Here is a 20,104-nt window from a genome sequence, read left to right as displayed (position 1 = left end):
GCGCTGCAGCCCTGAAGCCAGGAGGGAAGCAGCCTGCGGTATGACCGAAGAGCTCTGAGCCCTCAGACATGAAAAACAACCAGCACAGCAGCCAAGGTGAGAATTCACGGGGCAGTGCAAAGACTGATTGCATGGCAGTACGTGTGGCGGCTGATCATCTGCACTGGGCATTGGAATTGGGTTGGGTCAACCCGGGCCTGGGGGTGCTGATGACCGCACAGGGCTTTATATGTCAGATGGGACTATCGGAATAAAGGTGTGACTGTTCGACACATTCACTAGAGCTATGCACCAAAAGGAAATCTAACTGTACACGGGGGGTCACACCCGAAAGCTAGATAGGGCGCCTCTTGCTGCACGTGGGCACATTTTGCTGGGCTTAATGGCGAGGTTTAGCTCCTTGAGTACTCAGTGATACCATGCTAGACGCAAGGTGCTGGAGTGCTGTCAAAGCAAAGCTTTGGGTGCGGGTGTCCTGCCCCGCCGCCCTCAGCTTTTCAGCATCACTGCACAACACATGTCGCTCGTGCCCCTGAAGCCTCCACTCCAGCGAGGCACAGTGTGGCTCTCTGAACATATAGGATGCTGGTTAGTGCACCTGCGCCGACACAATTAAAAGCCACCTCATTGAGGTGTTTTTGTGTATCCAATTAGTGTTATACGCTGGGCTGACCTCTGTCATTGAAAGACTGACCACCTCTAGGCACATATCCACAGAGCACGATCATAGCAGGTCTATGGACAGGACATGCACACAGACTTGTGCATTCACTGTCTTATACTGCAGAACTGGTTTGGGGTGCTTCTCATTTTAAATGTCTTGTCCAGGCTGCTCTCCAGACACATCTTTTGTGTAGAGTGATGGTCTTCACATCAGTGTAGTCTCTGTCTGGGCGCAGACATGTTCTGATTACTGCCCCCTGCTGTGCACTTTCCGGTGGTCCGCACATAGGATCTAGAGGCTAGATCCTTTGCTACTGGCGGACCAAGTGTTTAGGGCCTCCCTACTAGAGAAAAACACTGCATATCAAGTAACCCAACCAGCTATCTGCATGAACCACAGAGTCTATTCTGCCACATAGAAACTGGAGTAAATGCATGGAAAGGTTTTCTCGAGCACACAAGACTGATCTCAGTAACCAACAGTAACCAAGAACACCAGACTAACCACTAACCTCGGGTTCTAGGGCAAAATGCTGACGTAAAGCACTTCAACACCCCGTCAGGGCCACTAAGCACTGTGTAAGTACAATTACAATACAATACAATATTTAAACTCCTATGCTATTGACGGGCATTACCCTTTTATAATTAGTATATTATACTTATTGACGAGCATTACCCTTAAATAATTATTATAACTAATTAATTATTATATTATACTTATTATTCCAAACAATTTTAATACCAATTTTAATACTATTCTACTGGTAGTTATTGGGTGTTACCAGATTTAGGCTTATCACAAAGACGTTTAAAAAGTTACTCTTTTAGAGGATTCACAAAAAAAACATAAACCAGGTAAAAGAAAATCTTTGAAATTGTTGATTTCCAGTATATGCGAAACTCTAAACAGTCCCATTGTGCTTTGGGAGACATTTTAGAGTAAGTACAAATGCATCCCAATTATTTTCCTTGTTTTTCCTACAAAGAAAGCACTTTTTACTGTGAAGAGATCGGTTTTCCAACACCCTGAAGAAATAGCCAAACACCTAATTTAGCATTTGTTACAACTAACCTTTGGTTAAAAAAATGATCATGAAATATCATTGGGAATGCTTATGGGTATTCAACAAACTTATCATTGTGTCGTGTTGTAGAAAAGTACCCTGTTTCGTCGCATGATTACCCCCATTTTCTGCCTGCTGTCAATGTGTTTGACTGTGTCCACTGGAATCTTGCTAACCAGGACCATTGGTTTTTACACCCCACATTTGGCACACTGGTGCCCCATGCAAGTCCCTAGTATATGGAACCTAGATACCCAGAGCATTGGGGAACCAGGGGATCCCCATGAGCTGCAGCATCTTTTGTGCCACCCATGGGGAGCCCATACAAACCTTTCTGCATGCCTGCCGTTGCAGCCTGTGTGAAAGGGTGCATGCACCCTTTTCACTACAGGTCACTGCACCAGGTCACTGTAAGTCACCCCTATAACAGGCCCTCCTAGCCCAGAAGCCATCGTGCAAGTACCTGTGTGTGAGGGCACCCCTGCACTAGCAGAGGTGCCCCCATGAACTCCAACTCCATTTTCCTGGACTTCGTGAGTGCGGGAATGCCGTTTTATGCGTGTACTGGACATAGGTCACTACCTATGCCCAGCTACATAATGGTAACTCCAAACCCAGGCATGTTTGGTATCAAACCTGTCAGAATCATACCCCAATACTGTTGCCATTATTGGAAGTATGATTCCATGCACTGTGGGGGCTCCCTAGAGGACCATCAGCATTGCTCCTACCAGTCTTCCAGGGTTTTCTGGGCAGGCCAAGCTGCTGCCACCCCTCAGTCATGTTTCTCCCCTCCTGCTGCTTGAACAGCTCAAGCCCAGGAAAGCAGAACAAAGGATTTCCTTTGGGAGAGGGGGTAACACCCTCTCCCTTTGGAAATATGTGTTACATGGCTTGCGAGGGGTAGCCTCCCCAAGCCACTGGTATGCTTTGAAGGGCATATTTGGTGCCCTCTGTGCATAAACCAGTCTACACCAGTTCAGGGACCCCCAGTCCCCGCTCTGGCACGAAGCTGGACAATGGAAAGGGGAGTGACCACTCCCCTCTCCATCAGCACCCCAGGGGTGGTGTTCAGAGCTCCTCCAGATGGTTCCTGGGTTCTGCCACCTTGACTCCAAGGTTGGCAGGGACCTCTGGGAGCATCTGAGTGGCCAGGCCAGGCAGGTAATGTCAGAGCCCCTCCTGATAGATGCTCACCTGGCTAGGTGACCAATTCCCCTTTCCGCCTGGAGGGAGCCGCCAAATGACCGCACCGCGGTCAGAAGACCGCGGCGGCCATTCAGACATTTCCTCTGGGCCGGCGGGCGCTCTCCAAAAGAGCGCCCGCCGGCCCAGAGGAAATGCCCCTGCAACGAGGACGCCGGCTCAGAATTGAGCCGGCGTAGTTGCAGGGGTGCGACGGGTGCAGTTGCACCCGTCGCGTATTTCAGTGTCTGCAAGGCAGACACTGAAATACTTTGCGGGGCCCTCTTACGGGGGCCCCTGCAGTGCCCATGCCATTGGCATGGGCACTGCAGGGGCCCCCAGGGGCCCCGCGGCACCCCCTACCGCCATCCTGTTCTTGGCGGGTTTCCCGCCATGAACAGGATGGCGGTAGGGGGTGTCTGAATCCCCTTGGCGGCGGAGCGCGCTCCGCCGCCATGGAGGATTCCCCCGAGCAGCGGAAAGTCGGCAGGAGACCGCCGACTTTCCGCTTCTGACCGCGGCTGAACCGCCGCGGTCAGAATGCTCGTGGGAGCACCGCCAGCCTGTTGGCGGTGCTCCCGTGGTCGGTGGCCGCCAGGGTCAGAATGACCCCCTTAGTGTCTTACTCTGGGGTCGATCCTCAGATTTGGCTTGCAAGGTTCCTGCAACCTTACTTTGACTTCTAGCCACTAGAACCGCAACGGGACCCTCCAGGAACCGACAATCTGCATCCACGAAGAAGACTCTTCTTGCAACATTGTTTCCACGGCTCCTTACAGCTTCTGCAACATTTCCCCGGCTGTGCATCCTCTGAGGGCAGCAAGTCTTCAGTCTGCACAAGAAGGAAGAAGGAATCTCCCTTGAAGTGAAGGAGTCACTCCCTGCATCCGCAGGCACCTACTGCAACAACGACAGGCTGCGTGGATCCTGATTCACGAGTGGTGGCATAGAGAAGTCCTCTTGGTCCTTTTTGCCAGCTGTCCAACTTTGGTGGGGGTAAGGCTTGCTTTCCTATGTAGTACAGTACCCCCTTGCACCGCGTCTCTTGCAGCTGCCAAGGCTTGTTTGCGTCTTCTCCAAGGGATCTTCAAGCTTTGGGTAGTTTCAGTCCCACACACTCCTTCCTGTGGTGCACAGCTCTCTGCGTGGTCGTCCTGCGGCTTGGGACCCTTCTCCAGTAGTGCTGTGTGGGCTGCTCTGCAACATCTTTGTCCCCACCCTGTGAGACTCCTGTGGGTGCTGCCTCTGCTCCTATGGACTCTCTGCAACGCTGAGGGTCCCCTGTGACTCCCCCTCCTGGGTTGATTCCTCCTGGGCCATTCTGGTCCCTGGCAGCTCCACTTTGCACCAACCGCAACATTTGTCTTTGCAAAGGCTTGTTGGTGGAATCCTTGCACCAGAACCCAACTGCAATTCTTTTTCCAGTGTGGGACATTGTCTGCATCCCTCAGGAACTCTTCAACTCCAGGGCTGCAGTGCGGACCTTCTTCACATCACTGTCAACCAACTCCTTCATCCACACCTGGGTGGGTAGTAGCTCCCACTCCTCCAGTACTCTTCTGTGACTTCTGGACATGGCCCTCTTCTTCCACAGGTCTCCATCTTCAGGAATCCACTGCTGGCTTCTTGCAGTCTTGTCTGGGTGTTGCAATCTCTTCTTTTCCTTCCTTTTGGGTGGTTTGGGGAACATCCACTAACTTACTCCTTTTCTCCTGGTCTCTAGGGGGCACTGTGGTACTTACCTTTGGGGTTTCCTAGTACCCCCAGCTCTCCTCTACACATTCTACTTAACTAGGTGGGGGTCCTGTGTTCGCATTCCATTTTTTTAGTATATGGTTTGGGCTCCCCCTACGGTCACTATTGTCTAATTGCATTTGCACGGTTTTCTATCACTTTCTATGCCTATTGCTGTTAACTAGTGTACATATTTAGTGTGTTTACCTACCTCCTATTGGAGAAGGTCATTTTTAGCAATTTTGGTATTGTCACTAAAATAAAGTACCTTTATGTTTGTAACACTGTGTGATTCTTTCATGCGTGTAAGTGCTGTGGGGCTACAGTGGTATTGCATGGCCTTTGCGTGTCTCCTAGATAAGCCTTGGCTGCTCACCTACAGGTACCTCTAGAGAGTCTGGCTTCTAGACACTGACTACACTCTACTAATAGGGGAACCCTGGACCTGGTATAAGGTGTAAGTACCATAGGTACCCACCACACACCAGGCCAGCTTCGAACAGGTGTGTTCAGTGCAGTCCTCATGGTCATATCCATACCCTTCCCTGGGAACAACCATCTCTTACAATCAGTTTACTGTGGTGGAAATTCCACAGTGCTGGTACACTTTCCACAGGTGGGATTCCATGAAACACACATTGGGAATTTGTTACTGTTTCCGTGTACGATTTCTCAAATGGACATTTTTTTGTTTGGCCATGGTACTACCAGGATTCACAAAATAACCTGCTTCTGTCTATCATTGGTCATATTTATTTAACATTGCATTACAACCTTAATCTCAACATTGTCGCAAAGCAAGTCGATCTGTGAACATTTATCTAGCCAAAAGCAGAGTTTCAAGTTGCAAAACTTTTGAGTCGGTTTGGATCCCATCTATCTAGACACTTGCCTAGGTTGTCATGTTTTCGTTTTCTTGACAGTGACTATTCCACTTGATCTTAGCAAATGACTAAGTAGAGGTATATTTCGTTTTAGCTTCAAAAATAAGGTGTTAGTTGTCAAATTACAGTTAATGCTAATATAACGTCTGCATTTATCATGTTGTGTACATTAATCTGCACTTGGAAGATTCTCTAAAGGCGAGGCAGAATGCATGTAAAATGTTGCCAATAGTTCCTGGCCAGAAGGCCAGGTGTAGCTGTATCGTCTCTGCCTTTTCAGTTTCAGTACTGTCTTGACTCTTCTTCCTGTTTTAGACAAATGATTCCACGCCACTGCACCTGGCTGCTTCTGGAGGTCATGCTGAGGTTGTGAAGGTCTTGCTGGAAATGGGTGCTTCAGCATCTGATGAGAACGGTGTATGTATTATTACTTACATTAAGTGAGACATGTCAGTGGTATGTCATTTCAAAAGACATCACCCTGGACCATATGTCTGCACTAGGGCCCACTGCAGCAAAGGATAATTACTGAGGAGATAGAGGGTGGGGAGGGTCCACATTGCAAAATAAATCACAGATATGGGCTTTTATATTTCAGACAGTCATGGGGCCTGGTTAGCCAAAGTTACTTATGAGAGGGTGGACATTGTTTTTTCAGCTCAGGTTGCTTCAGTAATCAGTCCCTGTTAAGTATTCATCGAGGATTTAGAGATGAGCACAGCTAGCAATGTTATCACCTTTGAGGATGATGCATTTCATGTGATAGTGAAAACAAAGCAGCGTCTTGGTGTCCGAACACTATTCAAATATTATCAAGGCACTTGTGTATATGTTCTCTGTGGGCATGTGCTGCATACACGGCATCAATATTAAGCTTTCATGATAGTAAAATAAATTGTGTGACAAAACCATCCAACCCAAAATCTGTGTGCATGCTTCCCAACAACTTTGACTCCTGTTTTCTGTGCAGTGCTAAAGTGTTCATATTGTAGTAGCTGAAGTTTGGCTGGTGGCACATTCATAGCTCATAGTGCCTCTTTTTGCCCCATTGAGTAGCCACTCATTGAGTTGCTACTCAATTTAGATTAGGTAGCAGGTGGGAAAACTGAGGTTCTGTGGTTATAACATCTTGGTTAGACAAGTGACCATCATTCTCCACATCACATGTTACCTGACTGGACATGTCCTAATGAATAAAGACAGAAAAAAATCTTGACTTTGACCTGAAGGATTTATTTTTATTAAATTGAGAAGATAAGGCCTGTGCTCATTTTTCTAATCCTGTGTCTATTCATGAACTCCAGGAGGGCATGACAGCGATTCATCTGGCGGCCAAGAATGGACACATCAACATTCTAGAGATCTTGAAGGGCAGCATTTCTCTCAAGATCACCAGCACAAAGGTAAGAACCACTGTTGTTTGAGGGTATCTTATCAGTGAACTCAGAGGATCGTGCTGAAGCAAGAGGTGAGGAAATGATTTTTCACCAAGAATTTGTAGCAAAGGAGAACAGGTAGTGGGAAATGAGTTTCCAGGGGCTTGTGTGGGTGGGGATCAGGATTGGGGGATGTCGGTGGAGATGAAGTTCCACTGTACCAGGTAGACCTTCTGCTGTTTACATGATGCTGTGGATTACTTCTCAGCGAGGAGTAGCTAGAAACATATTGAACTTGTGGTCTGCATCAGGTGGTGTGTAAACGAGTGCAGAGATAAATCCCATGATGATCTGTGTATTTCTTACTCTTACATACAACACTATAGTGAACTGCACAGGTAGTTACAATAAGTGCATTCTAGCTGCAGAAATGCAATCACTTAAGAGTCCTTTTGTTTTGGAAGCAGTCTTTCTGACAATACCAAATAACTTCTGTGTATTTGGCTCATTCAACCACATTCACGCATTAGTTTACACACACAAACACACACCCTCTCTCTCTCCCTCTCTTTCTCTCTCTCTCTGCTATGTGTGTATATATAAGTTGGTCTTTATGTCACGAGAGCCTTTGTTGAATTGAGGATGAAAAGATGAATTTTTACACGCCGATGAGTTAGCAAAATGGGCTTCTGTTGCAAGAAATGTGGAATAATGCAACTGGAGTTTGTGTTTCAAATCTTCTACGTAAACCTCCATGGACAAAGTTTTGCTTAGCGCAATTCTGACAACTGAATATTTTCACTATGAGGTCAGCCCTCCGGATCATGGACAACTGCTCATGCAGGTACATTAAGGTGTAGAACCTACCTATCGAACTGCAATACGAAAATATTACAGAAGACGTAAGTCCAAAGATCCTGGCCAGATCATTACTTGTTGACCTGCCTGTGACCACAAATGTACTTTATGCACTATTGTTAGCTGTACAATCGTGGTTGGCCTTTTGATATCCACTATTGTTTTTTTATAGGTACGTAACTAGAGTATGAGTTGGGTGATAACTCAGATTAGGTGTTTGGGAGCGAATTCTCAACAGACTTCTTCACAAGAATCCAGCATTGTACAATCAGTGGTTAGGCAAAACAATGCCCTAGATGCTTGGCCCATCAACACTGTTAACCTGTTAGATCACTTCCAGGCCTTTCATCCCTGCTTTCTCTCTGGCTGCAGGCAGGACTGGCAACTTTCAAATAAAGGATCATGACTCAAAGTAAGACAAAATTGTCTGCAGGATGTAGAAATAAAATGCTGGTCTGATTCAACTCCATCGGTCTGAACTGGAATCCATTGGATTTTACTCTAGCCGGACACAGGCACAGAATCACACTAACCTTGATGGTCCTAGACTCCAAAGCAAACTATCTGGATAAACAAACATGACAATGTGGTTGGTCTCAGGGAAACTAACTGAATTGAGTAAAACTTCCAGAAGTCTCACGCTGGCCCTCAGTCGCCCCTTTATCATGTGCAGGGTATGTGATAGAACAGCTTACAGCATTCTATTCAGGGTTGTGGGACTTTAGGACAGATTTTCAACCTAATTTCACAAATCAAATTAATTTTTTCACCTGTTCCTGCGCCCCATTCTGTTATTAAACCGATTGTTATTGAACGTCTATGCAACAAACAAGCCTATTTCATCACAAAAGCAATAACATTCATATTCTTTGTTAATCCAAATGTTTTTTCTTTCTATTTATATAGACTGGTTTCACTGCCCTCCATGTAGCAGCCCATTTTGGACAGCTGGACTTTGTCCGTGAAATTCTCACCAAAGTGCCTGCGACAATGTGTAGTGAACATCCAAAGCCCTCATCTGAATTGCTGCTGATCAAGTGCCAGGAGAGTGAGGTAAATCGAACTGGTGCAAACCACCTGCACTGGCAAACTGCAGGATAATTGTTGAACTCTGCTCCAATAGGTGCACTATTATCAGAGGAGGCCTGTATTTATCAATGGTGAAATGTGATCTAGCCATGTGCTCGGTTTACTTTATTTTTATTTAATTTTTCAGTTTTTATGTTGTGCGAATCAATGTGATTTACACATTTATTGACATTACATAACACTGTTGAGTGAACCTTTGGAAAAGTAACAGGATGATAAGCAAGACAGGTTAACACATATTTGCAGTCTTGATTTATAAAAAGTCCATTAGTTTATGTCTGTGTTAGGCTGGAAGATGTACAGAGAAGAAGGTCGTGAGTTTAATCCTGAAGGTCCTGATGTGAAGGTGAAAGCTTGTTTTTTGTTTTCTCCTTCTTTGTTTAAAGCACTTCCAGTACCAGTTGGTTGATGCTCGAGTTAGTTTTCATGAGGCTGATGGTGCATGGGTCACTGGTGTCTATCCATATCCTGTGTCAGCTACTGGCTGCCGGAAGCATAGAATTGTATTCTTAATGCAAATTTTTTTTTTTCTTTTTGCCATTTGTTTAACTCCTTATTGACAGATTTGTTTTTATTCCTCTAATTAATAGCATTCTCCACATAAGATAGGTGTTGCAGGATATATGATGAACCCCAGCTCCTACTACACTTTTTTTAGGTCGCAGCCTACCAGACAGCACAGCTGTCTCGTTTGCTAAAGACATCTTGGGGGCATTCAGAATGTTGGCCTAGGAATGCATTCTGACATTGCTTACCACTGGCATTGTGGTTTGTAACTCACATTTTCTTGCTTTCCATTTGCTGGTTTTATTTTTTTGGGGCCCTCCAGCTTGAATTCAGTCCTTTCCTTGCCAAAACCTTATTTACAATATCCTTCCAACTGCTCCCTTTCTGTAAACAGTCCTGTATATCTTGTTCTTATCTCATACCATCTGCCGTGTTTTCAAAGACTGTGGTCAAATGTCAGGCCCTTTCTTCCGAGGGTGCTAGTTTAGTTTTCTTTCTCTAACTTGAAAGTGAGAGGATTTATGTGACAATCTTGCTGGATTCTCGGGATAGGAAATATTTTTTTTCTAGCTCACAACGTTTTAAAGAAGTGTGTAAGTGTTTCAGACTGCATCAGAATTAGGAACACAATGAAGCACATTGTTTTAAATATTTCTGAAGTGTGTTGGAAACAAATCATTACCTAGGTGATGCAATTTCCACATATTTTCATCTTTGCACATTTAATAGTCATTTCAATTGTAAATGTGTTGTCTGTAAAGGTAGTGTGCTACCACACCATGAATACTCCTGTCTACGCCACTCCACTCTCCTCTACTCTGCACCACTCCATACCTTTGCACACTACACCACTCCACTTTACACTATTCCACGCCACTGCACCACTCCACTTCACGCCACTGCACTCTGCCACTTCATGCTATGCCTCTCTACTCTACCCTGTAGCACTTTACTCTATGCCAATGCACTCTTCACTGCTCTACTTTTCGCCACTGCACTCTACACCATTCAAGTCTAGGCCCCACCGATCTGCTCTGCACAACTCCACTCTAAGCTGCTGTACTCTACGACACTCTGCAACACTGCACTCTTTGCCAATGCATTCTACTCCAATGCAGTTCACGCTGTAACACTCAACTCTATGCCACGCCCTCTACGCCAATCCGCTGTACGCCACTCCAGTCTACTCTGCACCACTGCACTCTACACCACTTTATTCTATGCCATTACACTACATGCCACTCTATGCAACTGCACTCTATACTGCACTCTTTGCCACTTCAATCGACTCTGAAACAATCTACTCTATGCCACTACACTCTACCCATTCTGCACCACTCCACTCTGTCACTTCAATCTACTGTGAAGCACTTTGTCAGAGTCACCAGATCCTCAGGGTCTGTGCACGTTCCCAACACTTCCACCACAAGACAGCTCCAATACTCTGATTAGATTTATCACAGAGTCTAAGAGAGTCCAAATGGGGAAAAGGGGATTAGGACGGGAACAGCTGGGAAGGAGACCTGTAGGAAGCAAAAGGTTAAAACACAACATCAAAATTACATCTCATGAAATCAGTACCATACTACAACTCTAAGCTTCGTCTTTTCCGAAAAACATGAACAACCCTAGAATAGTCCTAAAACTGACTAGGCTTTAGATGAGCGAATGCCTGAGGAGGAAACAGGAAAAGTTAAATAGGACTTTCAGATTCAAGTACTTTCTTTAGCATGAGAATCAGGAAACACTCTGAGCAATTTCTAAACAACCATATGAATCTCCTTTTAAGAATATATATCAGGAACACACAGCATTACATCTAGAACTCTGGTATTGTTGTGTTCATCTCAGAAAAAACATTGGGAAGTGGATTGCGCACATTGCAGATTTGTATATGAGTATTAAACACCATAAAGGATTGTGCACCATGAAATCACACAACATAGATTCAAGGAATAAATCACGCAACGTGTCAACTTGAAATGCTACCAAGAAAATGTCTTAGAATAGTAGCGCACAGTAATTTACATTATTTATACACGAGGAAAGAATTGCGCGTCTTGCCGATTCAAATGCCACCATACAAATGCCAAAAAATGGCAGCACACAAGTAATCTGTTATTCATTTAAGAATTAAAATCAAGAATATGAAAATTCTCAATTACGGTGTTGGGAAATGTCCAAACACCGTCTTACCGCCTGGAAACAGTGATCACCAATGAGAGATGAGTGCAGAAGACTGGAAAATCCAAATAGGCCGCCGGAGCAGGAGCTCAGGAAGAAGCTGCTGCTCTGCACCGGGACATCTGAATAGTGAGCACTGGAAGTTGGGCTGACTCTCTTTTATAGAGTCTTGGCCCAGCCTAGAACCACACCCAGGCATGTTGCAGGGAAAGTCTCTAGAAGGCCCTGGAAAGGGACCACACCCTAACACACTCTGAATGTCTGCAGCAATACATTGCAAATGTACAGTATTTATAAGCACCTTAAAAATAAATCTTTTGGATGGAATTCTGCAATGCAAAAGGTTAAACAATAACATATCATCACAATGCATAAATTACATTATCTTGCGAGTGTTGGGTTTTTGCATTCCAGATGCCCGTAGAGCGTGCACTGTCCTGGTGTTGACAGTACTCCCCTCTCCCAGGCACGCTCTAGGGCCTGGTTTATCTGGATTGAGACGATGAAAGCGTCTCACAAGTACTGGAGCATGAACATCAGATGCGGAAACCCATGAATTACTTTCAGGGCCATAACCTTTCCATGAGATTAAGTACCATACGTTACGCCCTCTCAGTTTAGAGTCCAACACTTTCTTGACTTCATATTCTTCTTCCCCTTGTACTAGAACAGGAGCTGGATGAGGGTGGACCTTTTGGACTGCCTTTTTTAAGAGGGAAGTATGGAACACTGGATGAATCCGTAATGATTTTGGCAATTGTAGTTTATAGGTCACAGGATTGATTTGCTGAAGAACAGTGTAAGGACCTATAAATTTGGGGTTGAACATGTGCTTCTTCTTGAAGTCTATATGTTTTGTGGAAAGCCACACTTTGTCACCAGGTTGATACTGCGGTCCCTCACAATGTTTCTTGTCATAATGCTTTTTGTATTTTTTGGGGGGCTTTTTCTAAATATTGTTGAATCCATTTCTGAGTTTGATGCAAATGTTGAATGATTTCTGACACAGCTGGAGTGAGAGAACTTTCTTGAGGAATTGTGATGGGCAAGGTGTCAGGATGATAGCCAAACAAGCCAAAGAAGGGTGTAACGCCAGTAGACGTGTGGAAGGAGTTGTTGTAGGCTAACTCAGCTAACCAGAGCATTGATGTCCATGAATTAAGTGCTTTTTCAGCGTAAGAACGTAGGTATTGCTTCAAAGTCTGATTTAGTCTCTCCGTTTGACCATCTGTTTGAGGATGGTGGCTAGTAGATAGGGTAGATGTCACTTGGAGTGTTTTACACCATGTCTTCCAGAAGTTGGAGGCAAATTGCGATCCCCGATCGGAGAGGATCACTTTTGGCAGTCCAGGATAACGAACCACTCTATTCAGTAAGATAGTTGCCAGTTCACTAGAGGTGGGTAATTTCTTACAGGCAATGAAATGTCCATATTTCGTGAGACTATCTACTACCACCAGAATTACTGAATGCTGTTGAACCACTGGCAGACCTGTAATAAAGTCTAAAGAGATGTGTTCCCACGGACGACTTGGGGTTGGGAGTGGGTGTAACAACCCTTTTGGTTTTGAATGACTTGTTTTAGTGCGAGCACGGACTTCGCAGTTGTTTACCATTGTTTTTACATCCTTTGTTAAGGTAGGCCACCAAAAATAGCGTTGGATTAATTCAAGAGTTTTAGGAGTACCAGGGTGACCTGCTGTAGGTATAACATGCAACCAATGAAACACTATCTTGCGAAGTTTGGTAGTGGGCACGAACAAACGAGCATTGTGAAAGGGTAATCCTTGCTTGATTGATCTTTTCGGATCTGCTTGGGCCCATGCCTGCCATTTTTCAACAGTGAATGAATTGCGGATGTCTTCAAAGAAATCTTCTGTTTTTATGATACATAGGACCTTGTCAGGAGCAATGATAGCTCTGGAGGTTTGAACTGCAGGCAATGTGGTAGACTCTTGGCGGGACAAGGCGTCAGCTTTGCGATTATCTTTACCAGGCCGGAAGGTTACCACAAAATCAAACTCGGCAAAAACCAGCATCCAGCGTAATTGCCGAGGAGTCAAAAGTCTGGCAGAACTCATGAATTGAAGATTGCGATGATCAGTATATACTGTGACAGTATATTTAGCTCCCAACAAATGATGTCTCCATTCTTTAAAGGCGCAAATGTACAGTATTTATAAGCACCTTAAAAATGAATCTTTTGGATGGAATTCTGCAATGCAAAAGGTTAAACAATAACATATCATCACAATGCATAAATTACATTATCTTGCGAGTGTTGGGTTTTTGCATTCTAGATGCCCGTAGAGCACGCACTGTCCTGGTGTTGACACAATTTACTCTATAACACTGCAATCTATGCCACTCTACTCCATTCTATGCTACTCTACTCTTAACCACTGCACTCTACTCCAGTGCACTGTCCACAACTGCACTCTCTGGCTCTGCACTCTACTCTGTATAATTGTACTTTACACCACTCTACTCCACTCTTCTCTTTTGCACTCTGACACTCTGCTCTGCAAAACTCTACTCTCTGCCACTGAAATCTACGTAACTCTACTACGCACTACTCCACTTTACGCTACTCCACTCTACACTACTGCACTCTATGCCACTCCTTTGTGTGGCATTATACTTTACTTTGCACAACTCTATGCTACTCTATTTTGCACCACTCTACGCTACTCTACTCTGCACTACTCTATGCCACTGCAGTTTATTTATTTATTTATTTTTTAGTCCTCTGCAGTTTATGCCACTCGGCTTTACTCTGCACTTTACACCACTGCACTCTATTCTAGTCTGCGCCACTGCCCTCTGCATCACTCAACTCTACTCCACTCCACTCTGCACCACTCTATGCCACTGCACTCCATGCCACTATACTCTGCAACACTCTATGACAGTGCACTCTACACCAGTCAACCCTATGCCACTCCAGTGTATGTTATGCTACGCGACTCCACACTGTGCCACTTCAATACAAGACATCTACTCTACAACATGCTACTCCACTCTCCACCATTCCACTATATGACACTCCACGCCACTCTCCTCTATGCCACTAACTTTTAGCCATGCTGAACCGCAGCCAAGATGGTGTACAACATGGCTACATTTGCAAAGCCAAAAGCTATTACATATTCGAGATGTATTGGCTTTGGCAATGCTTGTTTCTATTTACGTTATTTATTCCCTTCTCATGTAGCATTAAATACAGACTGGCACACACATAGAGAGAACAAGCCACAGAACCAGCTAACCAGAGACATTATTGGACTGGGCTGTCAGGGCTTGCCGCACATAGAAGCCACAACTTTTCTTAGAATTGTGAAAACCTGATTCAGACTTTTTCTTTCCTGTAGTCTGGTTACACTCCACTGCATTTAGCAGCCCAGTCAGGACACGAGAGCTTGGTTCGACTTCTGCTTAACTACCCTGGAGTGCAGGCAGATACTCCAACCAACGTACAGGTGAGTGATCTGTGGTGTACTCTGTTCCTCCTGGCCTGTGTGAGTGATCTTGTGCGTTGTATGTGGAAGGATATTGGCTGTAATGTTCCCTGTCTCATGATTCCACCATTAGCAGCTCCGCAGGTAAGACTGGCGAGTGAAGAAAGACTCATGCAACTCCTGTTGAATCAACCTGTACCCAGACTTCTTGAATAAAAGGCTTGTCAGTTATCTTGGACCCAGTTCGTAGAAGCGTCCCTGGGCCCCATCTTTGCATAGCTCCTTCCATGATTTCCACCTGCATTGTCGTACCTTTTGCCTCGAAGTAATATGAAGAGGGGTATTATATTGTTTTTCATACGCAATTCTTCTTTATTCGTTGTTAGAGTTAAGCTTCATAGTGTTCCATTGGCGAAATTTTAATTATGCTGATGAAATTGGTGTAATTTCCCAATTTCGGATTATGTGAAACCCTCAGAATTACTTCAAATCCCACGTTATGCAATTTTATGTACTTTTTGCATGCGAGAGACTCGTTGGTGTAGACATCTCACCAAGAGAAGTTTATTACCTTCCGATATTTTTTTAGCCGAAGTGACTTCGCATAAAAAAAAAAAATCACACGAATTACCAGCACATTTAATTCTAAAACCAGAATTTAAGAAAACACTTATGACATTTCTGTGTCCGATTGGATTGTGTTTCTTTGACTTGGGACAGTTGGGATTGTACCTAGTATTAAACAGCTACGCTTGTCCAGGCCCTTACTTTAACAAGAATTCTGACGTCATTACTACATGGTGTGCTCTTAGTTGTATAGGGTGTGACTGAAGCGAAATGAGGAATTGCGTTTGCATCTGCGCCCATGACGTATTTCTGATGCAGACACACTGCCATCGAGGCACAAGGGACACCCTCGAAACATGAGTCACCTAGGTAGTCCCTCGACCTTATCCTTTGGGAGACACCATGAGAGTTCTACCACCATGGAACGCCCACTGCTAACCATTCCTAAAACAGGCCACGCTCGCCTGCTGTAAAAAGACAGTGCAGCGGTTCAAGGACCAGCAGGGACGTAGGTGGGTGGTTGGGGTGTTACACCCCGCTAATAAATGTATTTTCTGGCAAATAGTTGGGTACAGTCGGGTATGGTGAGGTGTCTGTCATATTTCACAGGGAAAGTTTCACAGAAATACAGACAAAAACGCACGCACACAGTCTTAAAACGTGTTGGTTATTTTACAAAATATTGTGTGTTTCTCTCACTTACCACCCCTGCCAATCCTCATTCGTCTACCTTTCCGCTGCCCCTCTAGCCCCACTCATGTGCCCTGCGTGTTGTATTTGTTGGAAATGTGAAGCTCACACCTCCCCAGTCTTACTGACCAAGCTACAGCCCTGAGGACCTGTGGCCTGTCTGTCACTCCTGCACTTGATCCATCGCTGGAGAAAGCACATTTATTTGTAGTGGGGTGCACAGTCCTATTCTGCGCAGATTGCCACCTTTTGCCACTATGTATTTGGGCACAGCTTAGTCCATCTCTTCCTGGTAACCTGAATTATAATATCTATATAGTATATTTTGATTTACTGAAGTGGTTGCACATGTCATGGAACCTTTATCTTTGTTTGTTTCTTAAGAAGTATGTTAATACTACATGTCTAGATTGAAGATGTTTACATGTGGTACCTAAACTTAAAGGGGCATATTTAAGAGCCCCTAGCGCCACCTTAGCGCAGCCATAGCGTAATTTTGTTTACGCTAAAGCAGTGCAAAAGTAGCTTTTTCCACATGCAATATTTACAAAGTGGCACAATGCATGCATTGCGCCACTTTGTACACCCTTGTGCCACATTATTCCTGTGCCAGGCATAATGTATGCAAGAAGGGCGTTCCGACGCTAGGAGGCCTGCAAAAATGGTGCAGTGAAATGTAACAGATTTCAGTGTGCCATTTTTGGTGTAATTTTTAACGCCTGCTTAGAGCAGGCGTTAAAATGACGCTCCCATAGAAACCTATGGGCCTCCTTGCACTTTGCTACACTAGCATCAACATTTTTGACGCTAGTGTAGAAAAGTGCCACAATAGTGTCAAAAATGTTGATGCTATTGTGCTGACGACCGCTGTGGTGCGCCATATTATTAATACGGCGCAACCATGGTGTCGTTAGGTGCCAGTAGGTGGGTGCAGAAAAAGTGGCGCATCAGCTCTGATGCGCCACTTTTCCTTAAATATGGGCCAAAGTGTTTACCAAAGTCATGCTCAGTGATGCGTCAACACAGACTGCGATTTCAGAAGATGAATGCATAGCTTGAAATAATGTGTACAACAAGAGCTGGCCTGGAGGCTTGGTGAGTTAGCTGCTCACTGATAGCACCTGCTCTGTCTTACAGGTCACAAGCGTGAATCCTGCCAGAGCCAAATAAGTGATCCACTCTTTAAAGTCAGTTAAATGCAAGGGTGTATCTCCAAAGGGGGTGTTTGGGGTGTGACACTCTCCTAATAAATTGATTCTGGTATGTAGTTGGGTTCAGGAGCAGACCTCGAAAAATCATTAAAATGTTACTAGTCCTGCAGGTTGAGTAACTTGAAAAATCTACTCGACCATAACTGTAATGTGCTTGACCTGTAAATGGGTCTCAATTGTGTGACCCTAGGCAAATACTTTACTTTACAGAGTCACCTTTTTCTTCATTCTCCCATATGAGTGTACCTTCAAATATGTGAGCTCAGCATTTCTGCAGTACAAAGAAACTTCTTTCTTTGACTAAATGGGCTAAACGGTTGCTCCATGTATAAAAATAATCTAGCCCACATATAGGCGACACATGATCCATTACTTGTCCCTTATTTTACTAACATCATTACTACCAGGGCAGGAGTGTTTCTAGGTTTGTTTAAACACTCTTTTTTTTATAAATATATTACTAAAGCATATTGTGGTTGGACACTGTCATTTACAGAGAAAATATTTCCTTGGAATGTCCAAAAACCTTACTACTAACTTGCTGCTTTACTGATAAAACTATATAATGTATTAACAAATCTGTGAAAATCGGGTTTCAGAAAACATTTATTCTTTGCACATCACCAAGCAGGGTTCTCATTTGTTTTCATGCTATTAAAATAGTTTTGATATCACACAGAAGTACAAACTACGGGCTTTCACAACTACTGAAATATATTTGGAAATGTTTGTACAGTTGACTTAGCAATTTAAATGTTGTGTGTTAGGAAAAAACTGACAAAATCCTGGAACCCAGCAGTCAGAAGGAAAATTAATTGTAAGACAAACTGACTTTTGACCTCTGTCTCTTAACACAGAGCAAAATGACAAGAATAAGATTGTGGGCGAATTTTCGAGGCCGTAGGGGTCACCAGTTTGGCTAGCAGTGTCTGTGGCCAGATTCCCACTTAGATCAGCAACCCCCATAGCACAGACACACACTTGCCAGAGCTTTAATACACCCACCCCTCCTCTTCCCTCTCACACAAAACAGGCCAAGAATAAATAGCGGACTGGATGGCTCTTATGTGGTGCAGAGAAGCATGTTAAATTTATGACTATTTTCACCCATTTTGCCATTTTCACCCATTTTTCCCAACCACCACTGCTAGGCAGTGGTGGTTGGGAAATCTGTTTCACACGCCCCGAATATAACTGACTAAGCTAAACCCCTGGTTAAATGAATAACATTAGGCTTGTCAAACATAGCACACCTTATTTGTTTGTGGTGCTTACAACAGGCACAAGAATGGTTTGAATTGCTCTTAACAAAAGCAGGTTATTATAAATAACTAAACAAATCAAAAGCTAGTTATAATCAATATGCATGTAGACTTTTTGAAAATAGTACAAGAATTGAAAGTATTATGCCGCCAACAGCATTTCTTGTAGAAATACTAAGTCTCTAAAAAATTTATAAACATACAGACATGGCTTGCTTACCATTCTGTTTGTCCCTCAGAGTTCTACTCCCCTTCACCTCGCAGCACAAAATGGCCACACTGCCGTTGTCGGTCTCCTCCTGAGCAAGTCAACGTCCCAGCTGCACCTGAAGGACAGACGGGGGCGCACATGCCTGCACCTGGCCGCAGCCAATGGGCACATTGAGATGCTGAGAGCCCTGCTGGGTCAGGGGGCGGAAATCAACGTAGTCGATAAGGTACAGTTAAACACAGTGCTTGGTCGCCATTGTTCACTTAAGTCAATATTCAAGACAAAGATCTTGGGTTCTGTCCTTTCTAAATAAAGAAATGTTATAGTGCTAGGACATCAGCTCGGCTGTTAATTTTTTTGGAGCTTCTGTGAGGTACTAGAAGCACTTTCCTCTCTAAGAGGGATTTTCTTGAAAGGTACTGACCTGACCCGCACGGAGCTTTCTTTGTGCATTTGAGGATATTGTATATTTTCTTCTCCCAGGACCATCATGCAGGACCAGTGAAGATTGCCTGGTGGAAACATAGTGCTGCCCAGACTCTTAAGCAGAACATAGGAACTGCATGTTTGATGCAGCAGAATAACTGTTGACTGAAGCTGGCGTTCCCTCTCCACCAAACTGTGAATGCCACCCTGTGTGATTTAACTTTTATTCCATTTGCTTTGGACTTCATTGACCCCTCAGCTCCACTGGGAAAGCTAGTTCGAAACTAAGTGCACATCTATCTAGGCATAATTCACCCAAAAAATCGGAAATTAGCACATAGAATTCTCGATTGTGTATGGTTGAAGGGCTTTCCACATGTGCAGCTGTACATGCAGTACCATTGTTCATGCAAAAATGACTTCAGATTTGTGCAGCTGCACTTTATATTTCTTTTTTGTCTTCACGGGTAATATATGTTTGTCCTATTAAAACGTGTTCTTCTGTACTCTCGCTAATTTTGGGTGTGTTTCTAACCCATTCCCACCCTTGAAAGGAATTTTCTCTTGGCCTTGTCAGGAGTAAATTTCCAGGCCTTTCCAGGATGAGACTCAGTGGCAAAGGAGTGTACAAAATTAGCATTATTTGGTTTTGCGTAATTAAGTGAAATTCCAGAAAATGTGCGTGAAATTACGCAAAATGTAAAACTGCAATTTGGTGTTATATTTTAGCAC

General features: G+C 44.2%; 1 protein-coding gene across 3 annotated transcripts in view; it reads left to right on the top strand.

The window, feature by feature from the left end:
• The window catches only part of LOC138282863 (serine/threonine-protein phosphatase 6 regulatory ankyrin repeat subunit B-like), a 366,276-nt gene that overhangs the window by 320,395 nt on the left and 25,777 nt on the right, over positions 1-20,104 (top strand). For all 3 annotated transcript variants that reach the window (XM_069220832.1, XM_069220833.1, XM_069220834.1), the window contains 5 exons: positions 5,849-5,950; positions 6,838-6,936; positions 8,674-8,820; positions 14,919-15,026; positions 18,975-19,172. In XM_069220832.1, coding sequence (XP_069076933.1) covers positions 5,849-5,950; positions 6,838-6,936; positions 8,674-8,820; positions 14,919-15,026; positions 18,975-19,172 — 654 coding nt within the window. The remainder of the gene's footprint in view (positions 1-5,848; positions 5,951-6,837; positions 6,937-8,673; positions 8,821-14,918; positions 15,027-18,974; positions 19,173-20,104) is intronic.

Source organism: Pleurodeles waltl, chromosome 2_2 (assembly GCF_031143425.1).
Source record: "Pleurodeles waltl isolate 20211129_DDA chromosome 2_2, aPleWal1.hap1.20221129, whole genome shotgun sequence".
Classification (NCBI taxonomy): domain Eukaryota; kingdom Metazoa; phylum Chordata; class Amphibia; order Caudata; family Salamandridae; genus Pleurodeles; species Pleurodeles waltl.
This window is presented reverse-complemented; position numbering and strand designations above follow the sequence as displayed.